The following is a 10,518-nucleotide window of genomic DNA, read 5'->3' on the forward strand; positions in this document are numbered from 1 at the left end:
TGTTATATATATATCTTTTATCATCTTTTGGTGAGAAATAGCACAAATGTTTTTCCCCATAAAATTACATCAAACTTCTTGAATATTGTACCAGCAGTGCTCCCTGCCTCCTGGACACGTATACATTTTCAAGCATAACTTTAAACCAATATTTGCTCATAATAGTATAATTGTTTTATTGTTCATATCATGCAGGATCCATGTTAACTATTTTATTTTTCATATTGTATAAGATTCATGTTAATTATTTTATTGTCCATATTCATGTCTGATACAAACTAAATGTTTCTATCTCTAGTGTTTAACTTACTAAGTCATGTGGATCTTGTTAAATGTGTTGTTAAATGAAGAAACAGATCTAGCAATATGTATATGCATATATAAGATAGCAATTTATGTTAAAAATTACTGTGTAAAGCAGCAAATAATATGATAAATATCTTTTGCTTAAAAATGTATCCCAATCTGTTTGTGGTATTAAATTTGACTTCTCTTTACAGGATATGAAAGTAACATACTGTTCATCATTCTGAAACTGAAAAATTAAATTTCTTCCAGAACCTATTTAGTAAATAATAATGTTAAAAAAATATGGTATATGACCTTACTTAGGTTATGTAAGAATTTAAATATTAGATTTTTAATGTATGTTGACAAACATGAAACATGAATGCCATAATGTTCAGACTTTTGTTTTAAATTTTATTTATTGTATAATACTTTTTTCGTTTGCGTTTAATTGTTCTACATAAAAATTATTTGCATGAAAAATTTCTTATTCATCGATATCCATTGATATTGTAAACATTATTATCAAATCATTCTGTGTTTTCAACCTATATTTATTCCATGTCTAAATATTTTGTTTATATTAGTATTACTTATTATGTGCATTTATATTTAAAGTATCATTATTTAGTTGGAAATTCTCAAAATAAGCAATATTGGTAAAAATACATAATAAATTTGAATGAAATTTGCATATTAACAAATTATGAAGAATACTGCTGCCTTATTTTTCAACTTTTAACTGCTGAAATTATGAATTTGTGAATATTTATCATATAAACTAGCTGTGTAGTCCTAATAATAAAAAATGAACTTAACAAATATTTGTAGTTAACTAACAGAATAAATATAGTTATGTTTGTTGAAATTTAAGACTAAATGTATATCTTGCATTTTAAGTATTCACTTAGTGATTTTATTTTTGTTTTGTTGCATTTACATACAATTTAGTAAATTGTAATATTTTTAAATATTAATAAATTATTTAGTTTATCTAGATTTTTTAGATGCATTCATTTTATAATATTTTATGGATATGAAGTAATTGTATAGAAAATGGAATGACTTACATTATGCAGTTTTTCATGTTTAATAAATCATAATAAAATTTTGGATTTTCTGTCGACAGTTCTTCTAAACAGGACTTTTCACTTCTTTTACTTATGACTTGCTTTTATCAGATACAATTTTTTATGATTCTTTACACTTGAGATATTTTATCATAAATTGCTGTGTAATATTTGTAATTTTTTGTCAGTTTACAGTTTTGTAATAGATTGCTTTTAAAAATCTAAAGAAATATATTCAAGAAAAATTTAGCGAGTAGCATTTTACAAGATCTATGTTAAGTAATACATAATTGAATTTGTATACATAAAAACTCAGTTCATTATTCAAACATGCTTCGAGTAACATTTACATGATCTGTAAAAGCATCATAACCCTTAGCTGGAGAAGTCCTGCTTTGAAGGAGAGATAAAAAATCATATGCGTCTGGAAATATATAATATATTTGAGAAAAATTGTAGTTTACAGAATTTAATGAAGAAATATAGTTAAAATATTAATGATCTAATAGGTTTTTTAAATAATTTGAAGTATGAGTGTTTCATGTTTTCTAAGTGCATGTACGTTGGTGGACAAAATTAAGAGATGGAAAATCATTTTCCCACATTTCTCGTAAAATACCACATAAAATCTAGACAGTTGGTTGCTGTATAATGTTACTGTGGTGCTGGTGTCACTGAGATGAGTTTATGTATTAATGTGGGTATCCCTACACCAGCAGGAGGTTTAAAATCCACACCCAGCTCATTCCACTCTGCAATAACAATAGACAAAGGTATGAGATGGAGAATCGTGGATAGGCTTGAGGCAGGGCAGTCCCAATCTCAGGATGCAAGAGAACTGCATGTAATACCAAGTGTCATCTCTGATTTGTGGAATCAGTTTAAACACACTGGGAGAGTATTCAGAAGACCAGGACAAGATTGCCTGAGAGCCACAACAACCAGTGACGACCAGTATTTGGTACTTTCAGCCAAGCGCCAGAGGACATCTGCAGCTACATAATTGTAGTGTGACCTTGCTACTGCCACAGGAATAACTTTTCTAAGGAACACATTTGCCAGAAGGCTCCGAAGAAGGACTGTATGCAAGAAAGCCCACTATTTACATCGCAATCATTCTCTCCTACAATAGAGAGCATTTACAAAGTTGCATACAACACCAATGTGGAGAAAGCTTCAATGTTCTCTTCACAGATGAGTGTAGATTAAGTCTACAACCTGATTCTTGACAGTTATTGATATGGAAGGAACCTGGGACCTGATACCAGCCCAGCAACAGCATGGAAAGGGACCGATATGGTAGTGGAGGAGTGATTGTTGGGGCAGGGATCATGCAAGATACCTGTAACACTGCTCCATGTTTTTAATACAAGTCCTGTGAATGGCAAGAGATACAGACATGAGATCTTAGAGCCCTATGTGCAACTTTTCTTGGGTGCTGTTGGCCCTAAATTCATTTTTATGGATAACAAGGCGCGATCACATAGGGCCCACCTGGTTGATAACTATCTAGAAAGCGAGGATATTCACCGAATGGATTGGCCAGCCTAATCTGACCATAATCCTAGTGAAAGTGCTTGGAATGCTCTTGGGAGGGCTATTGTAATATGCCAACCCCCACCCAGAACCATTCAGGAGTTAAAAACTGCTGCGGTGAAGGAGTGGTTGCAACTTCCATGAGCTCTCCTGAATTCTATTGTTAGCAGCATGGCTACTCCTTGTACATGCTATCTGTCTGTCAGAAGCAGCCACGCACCATACTAGGCACATTTTCACTGCCATCTCTCTCTTAATTTTGTCCACCAGTGTATTTACCATATTCTGTAGATATATAAAAGTTCAGTATTTATTCTGAATTTGAAAAGTATTCTCAATAGCAAAGAAAGAATAGATAAATGTTCTTTTAGATGTATTACTTTTCTGCATTATTGTTATGGTTTTAATAGATACAATGTATTCATATACACTCATGTTATTGGTTAGTAAATGTTATATAATTTATTTCCATTTTTTTATCTTTCTGCTAAAATATAATAATTAAAAAAATATTTTTCATTTTTTCATATACGTTATATTATTTGTTATTGCATAATAAAAAAGTATAATTCTATTTCATTTGAATGCCTGTATTATGTGTATATATATTTAATTATCATTCATAATCGTGCTATGACAAAGTTTTTAATTAGACAATATATTTATGTATATTTTAAGTTAGTATTTTCTTTTTCAGTCTCATATTTTATTAAAAGTACATTTATATGACAAAAATATGAATATTTTGACATTGTATTGTAAGTTTTACAAGTCTGTACTAGCTTGAATATAAATGTCTTCACGTATGAAAACCTTGCATTTTGTAAGGTGTTTTAAAAGAAAAGGTGCAAGGAGTCATATAAATCTGAGCTTAACATGCTAAATTTATCCTAAAAGGAAGGTAAAAACTAAGGAAATATATTTTCTTTCAATGTAAAAATTTAGGGCCAAGATAAATTTCTTTATATATGTATTTAATGCTGGATTGCATGTAATGGCAGGCAGGATTTCAGTGCATTTTCAAAACATTCTTATATTTGTGCTAGTATGGCAGTTGCTGTAAAATTATAAAAAAACATTTTGCAGATTTCAAAATATATCTGAAAATCATTTTATTTTACAGATTTCTCTAGGAACATGGAAAATGACTGTGAACCACCAGTTTATTACAATACATATACTGGAACTAGAATGCAGACATATATGATGGATGAAAAATATGTATGTATGGTATGTGGGAAAATGTTCTCTATGAAGGGCAATTTAAGTGTTCATATGCTTATACACACAGGAGAACGCCCTCATCAGTGTGAATCCTGTCTGAAAGTATTTAGACATAGAAATTCTCTTAATCGTCATAAAAGAACTCGACACAGAAGAATGCTTATTGGCAATACTTTGAGTGTTACATCATCTTAATTTGTAAAGGTACATTTAGTATAAAGAAATATGTACATTTTTAGTGCATTTGTGACTATTTTAATGGTTTTAGCACATGGTGAATGCATTTGCAATAAAAATATGGTGTAAAATAATGAGTTTCTTATTTCTAAATTGTGATACCAAAGCAGAAATTTTTTTTTTTTTTTTGTAACTACCCATGTAAATATAATACTGATTTTTGTTGTTTGACTTCTAAATTAATATTTGTTCGGTGTGTTATTTTAACCTTAACTATCCATGGCTTTAAACAGGTAAGTCTGTTATTTTGCAGTTCAAAGTTCTTTATAGAGTTGTTCAGAGAGTAATTTTTTTAACCACCACAGGGATTAAGTTTTACTTTTAACCAGCCAACATCATTCTAAACCATATTGTTATATGTTGGCAGCTGGCATTTCAAAACTTTTTTGTAAAAAATTTTGTTTGAATTTGTCTTTTAACTTCCTTGTACGAAGTAAAAAGGAAGTATTGTAATCGCGAAACGTTTCAGGCAGCATATTTCAACAAAAATATCCATTTTGACCGCTATCGAATGCAATTTAATGATGTTTTTGCGTGATATCTGTATGTAAGGACAGAATAAAATACTCTTTTCCTTCAAAAAAATTATAAAACTGCTTTAAAATTAATTCTGAAGAGAATTAATTTTTCGTGGCGTCTGTACGAACGTATCTCGCGTAACTCAAAAACGAGTTGCCTCAGAATGTTGAAATTTTGTATATAGGACTGCTATAACATGTAGATGTGCACCTCATATTTTGGTTGCAATCGGCCGCACCAAACGTATATAAATATATTTATATATATATCCACTCTGTTATCCGGCTCAGTGATCTCAGTTTCTTTACTCTTATATGTTTGTAAATTGTACATTTTTTTCTTTAAAAATGATTGAATTATATTGTTTTTATTTTCCGGTTAAGGATTTTATGCCTTTAGTAAATCTGTGTGCAATATTTTTAGAATTATCAGCAATTTTAAAGTTGTTTAATTGCCGCTAAGCCTGTTTTAATGGCGGCCATTGATGTTTACATTTGAAACAGGAGACTAGTGGATTTGTTGCCAATCTAGAGAAACTTAGCTTTGCAACAACAAAGATAACGCATTCATTTATTATTGCCAATTAAATCATGCTTAATTCTTTCTGGAATTTTTTCGAGGAAATAAGTGTTTGAGTTTTACTTCGTAATTTTTAATATAGATATTTTGAGTTTTTATGTCTTTTTGCCTTCTCGCGAAGTAAGAACTGAATTAATTAAATGAGAAATATTCAATCGTCTGTGAAAAACTGTTTCTTTTTTGTTTTATTTGCTTAATTTCTTTTATACATAGTTCTAGCTTTATTATATAGTGATTTATAGTGTATTTGAATAGAACATGTGGCAACGATTAGATAATTCTTTAAATGATATACATTTTGTGCATTCTGAGTTATAATATGAATGAAATATAATACTGTTAAGTAAATCTAGCGCCAGAGTATCGCTATGGTAAACAAAATGAATTTTAAAGAATGCATTTATTCTATTGTCGTTTATGCGCTGTTGGCGAAGTAGGTTTAATTCAATCTAATAAGTTTAAATAAAATGCAAGAAAAAATGCGCATAATTTAATATTCCGTACAAGAAAGTCGTGGTGTACACATCAGATTTTTTTAATTGTGTGTATATGTATCTCATCAAATTCAAAAAGTTAAAACAACATTTTTAATACAGCTTGCTTTTTAATTATTTGAAAGATAAGAGTGCTTTTGAAGCAAGAAAAAAAATGTGTCATGTGTATGGAGAAAGGGTGTTGACCTAATGCCAGTGTCAAAACAGGTTCATAAAAGTTTGATACTGAAGAAGTTCCACATTCTGAAATGCCAGTTGAAGCTGGTGAAGACAAAATAAAAGTAGTGATGGAAGTGACACTACCAAATAACAGTATTTAAAGTTGCTAAAAGATTACATTTGTATAATTCAACCATTTATGATAATGTGAGACGACTTGGTTTTATATCAGAGCTTGATGGGTTTCATTTGTTCCACAGGAAAAAAAATTAAATTACTTTCTGAACAACACTATAATGTCACGGTAATGGATTGCTTGTTTTTTATTTTCATGGAGTGCCAATCTTATCTTAATTAATCATGAGCTATTACTAGTCTTTTCTGTAACTTAGTATATTCTGAAAACAGTCTACTGCTCTGCAGTTGAATTCTCTCTCTCTTTTTTTTTTTTTTTTTTTTTTTAATTATTAGCAGTAGTCTCATTTATTTTTCATTGTCATGAGCCATTTCTTTTTTTTTTGGGGGGGGGAGGTTGAATTTTAATTGTAAACTCTTATTTTGCTTTACATATTAGTTTTTAAGGCATTAATGTTATCTGTTGATGAAATATGTATACACTGCTTTACAAAAGCTTAAGCCTGTAATGTAAATTCTGGTTATGCGAGTGTCTATGAGAATTTCGTTGATGAAATTTACAGTAGTTCATAAATATTTAATCACATTCCAGTTTTTTGTTTAAATTCATAAGTGGGACAATTTCCCATTAGACATTCACAAGAATTCAAGTCAGATTAATTCTAATCACTTTATAAAGCTGCAAAATGCCTTTCCATAGGAGTGACTGTTATCGCCCATTGCTGCTTTGGATTACTTCATTAAAAGTACAAAGCAATCATATAAGTAAGGAAATGTCACATCCTGTATTAAGCCTTGTTTGTAAAGCTTACAAGATTAATTTTTTTCAAGCATACTAAACATGAAGTAAGCAGATAGAGATATAAACATATTTTCTTCAGTTGTGTGATAATACTCGATTAACCTAACTGACTATTTTTATGTGAAATCTAGATTAATCAAGCCTTAAGCATTTGTGTTATTCAAATTTATGGCAGTGTGCTTAATTTTTACAAGACCGTGTAAAGAAAAAAGATGTTCAATACAAAAATTGCTTTGAAATATGTGATAGTAATGACTGGTCAGAATTTACATGATAATTCAAATTAATTACTTTCTGTTTCCAATCTATGAATCGTTCATGAATTAACTAAAGCTGAAGCTAAATGCTTCATATTATTTTGTATATTCATTTTTGAAGGTAATTACAGTGTTATTATGTTCTGATCTGTTGTCTGTAGAAAACTGTCATTCATGTCCATGATATATGCAAATGTAAAGAATATTTTAATTTAATTCTATATGTATATATTTGTAAATAAAAAATTTGTGCAATTGTTTCGTATTTTACAGTTCATTATAGTCTTGTTATGTCTTTGATTTTTTTGTGACTACAAAAAATTTCTTCTATTTTCAGTTACATGTGTGACAGTTAGAAGATTTTCTTAACAGCATTACATCCTTTAGAACAGCATTGTTCTCACTTCTGCTCAAATAAGATTAAGGATTATAGAAAAAAACAGAATATTTTTAATAACTTCTGAACAGACCAGTAATCCACTTGAATACTTAAATCAAATGTAATTTTCCTCTGAAATCATTTTCAAAGTAGAAGTTTAAATAATTTATTCTTTTATTAAGTGTTAAAAACCTGAAATAACTGTGTTGATTTGTCTTAAGTCTATTTGAATTCTTGAATGCAAATTAATACACATATACATAAAAGAAACTATAGTAATTAATCTTAAACATTAATCCAGAATGAAAAAAAAATAATATGTCAAAAATTAGGTTTTTATTACTATAATTTTATGTGAAGTTTCTCTTGAATTCCTATAAAATGGGTTCTTTTATTGAAAATGATCTACTTTTTTTTATTTACAGTAAAAGCTCGACAGTCTGGAAAAATTTTAAATAGTTGAGCATATAAAGTAAAAAAGCTAAATGAATGTAAGAAGAAATGTTTGGTTTAAAATTTTAGACAGCTATCTTATTTGTTATTAGCTTGAATACTAAAAGCCTACTTTTAACATTATGTAGGATTTTGGAGGGGGGAAATCATTTTAGATATAAAAGCTAACACATTTTGATAGGCTTTTAACTTGTGAAATATATTAATTATGAAATCTCCCAGCACATGAAAGTTGATAAAGATCCCATCATATTTGCACCAGTAATTCTAGCAGAAGTTTAAAAAAACTGAGGGTGGTTTATTTAGTTATATATTTAAAAGATACAAGTTACAAATATAGCATATAAAAAACTTAAATCCCTCGTCATCATTTTTCATATTGTTTATCTGTTTTCAAATAAAGCCGCATATTATGCCTGCTAATGCATACTTTGTGAGATGCCAAGATTCTGTAATTTTGTAAATACTTCACTGCATGCTATCCTATTTAGAGGAGAGAAAAATCATTTAAAAAAAAAAAATAATCATTTCTTAAAACAAAAATGAAAACTGATAACTAGCAGTTAACTTGTGTCTTTTTTACAAATCAACTTATTAAAAATAAATAGGATTTATATCAAAGAAAGGTTTTGTGATTATATTATAACATCATGCTTATCCCTTATTGACATTAAATCACTTTGTTTGGTGATTTTTGTTTGTTTTAAGTCATAGTCCTATGTGTGCTTTATGATGGCTTTACAAATTCCATCATTTTCTTAATTTTGTAGGAAAAAATTTTGAAAAGTTCTGCTTAATTTAGCTTTACAATTAGTTGAATGCTGGATAGTTGGGATTGTATTGTATTTTATGTATCTGTCTCAGCTGTAAAGTTTTAGATTGGATTGTTCTACCATTATCAAGTTTTAGAAGTATGCATGTCACTTTTAACATTGCAAAATGATGTGTGAAAATGCAAAATTGGCACTAATAAAGCTAAGCAATGAATTTTTTTTCAGTGTGTTCCAGAATATGACAGTAAAGCAAAGTGAAAAAAATACTCAAAAAACAATTAAATGCGGAAACTGTTTTTCACTCTCTAAAACTATTTTAGTTGGGGCACTGAATGTAGTTTTCATATATATTTTAATCATAAAAATTATGGAAATTTTTATTGCCTACTTTAAAAGAAAATATTTTCCTGTTACTCCAGAAAATATAAAAATGTTGAAAATAAGTCATGAGTAGGTTTTATCAGTGGTAAGTAACTCATTTATGTGCTTATTACCTTATGCTATGCTGTAGAAATAATATTTATTATAACTTTTCATTCACCCAACTTAAATTTTATTTATGTCACAGTTTCATTTTATTTCCTAATCTAGATATTTTATCTTTTGAAATTTTAGATTATTCTGTGATATTTATTGCAAGCTAATTTTTTGTATTCTGTGTGCAGTTTTATGGAATAGTGTACTTTTATTCTTTTACTGCAGAATTTTTTAAACTGATGGTATTTATTATATGTAAAATTATTTTCTATACTTTTGAAACAGAAATGAAATTTAATTAAAAACAAATTATGTGTCTCATACCAGCAAACCTTAATATCACAAATTGTTCTTCATTTGATCCAATATCTTAGTATTGCTCCATGATAAAAATGTGTTACCCTTAAGCAATAATGCGGCATGTATTAACCAGTATTGTGTTAAATAACGTGATACCCTTAACCACTAATGTGGCATGTGATAAACTAAACACCCCTCCCCCCAAAAAAACTCCTGTTAATTCACCATAGTCATATCACAATATCAAATCCTTGATCTTTTTTGAGCAAAATGTTTGATAAAGTTTCTGTGAAGTTCCTATCATTTTTTTTAATAAAAAAAGCATGTTCTGTAAGACACTACATCTTTTAAGTTTGTTAATTGTCTCCATACGTAACCTCTTGAAATGCCATGTTTCCATTTAGTTGAGTAAAAATTATCTTCATTTAATTGTAAAAGCTCATAAAAAACAATATATGCTATTTACATTGAGCGATGCCAAATGACAAAATAAGTAATAATAGGTAAAAGCTAGTCTGTTGATAGTGCACTAGACTGGTGTACAATAAATGCTCTGAAAAATGTAAAGTTTGGTTGTCGTCTTAGTTTTTTTCTTTCTTTCTTTTTTCTTTTCTTTTTTTTTACCTGTATAAATAAGCTTATTTTCTTTGAAGTTTAGCAGATGTTTAATTTATTTGATTTTATTAAAAATTCTCTGAGTTTATTTTAGGCTTTTATTATATTTTCTTTTATTTGAAAAATGTAGTCTCTTATATGATATGTTTCTCATTGTGTAACAAATACTAAAGGTTAATGCTTAAAGGTTAAACATGCAAAACTTTGGACCTAAGCATTTT

General features: G+C 28.7%; 1 protein-coding gene across 2 annotated transcripts in view; it reads left to right on the plus strand.

Annotated features, from left to right (window-relative positions):
* Positions 1 to 7,558, plus strand: part of LOC118204406 (putative transcription factor Ken) — a 44,465-nt gene extending 36,907 nt beyond the window's left edge. The window contains exons 3-4 of one of the 2 annotated variants that reach the window (XM_085818207.1): positions 501 to 594; positions 4,018 to 7,558. In XM_085818207.1, the coding sequence (XP_085674333.1) occupies positions 579 to 594; positions 4,018 to 4,313 (312 nt within the window). In that variant the 5' untranslated portion in view covers positions 501 to 578 and the 3' untranslated portion in view covers positions 4,314 to 7,558. The remainder of the gene's footprint in view (positions 1 to 500; positions 595 to 4,017) is intronic. The other variant, XM_085818208.1, reaches the window with a different exon arrangement.
* Positions 7,559 to 10,518: the final 2,960 nt, after the last annotated feature.

This window comes from Stegodyphus dumicola, chromosome 6, assembly GCF_044657685.1.
Source record: "Stegodyphus dumicola isolate Sdum_Otavi_A_Nest chromosome 6, ASM4465768v1".
NCBI classification, from domain to species: domain Eukaryota; kingdom Metazoa; phylum Arthropoda; class Arachnida; order Araneae; family Eresidae; genus Stegodyphus; species Stegodyphus dumicola.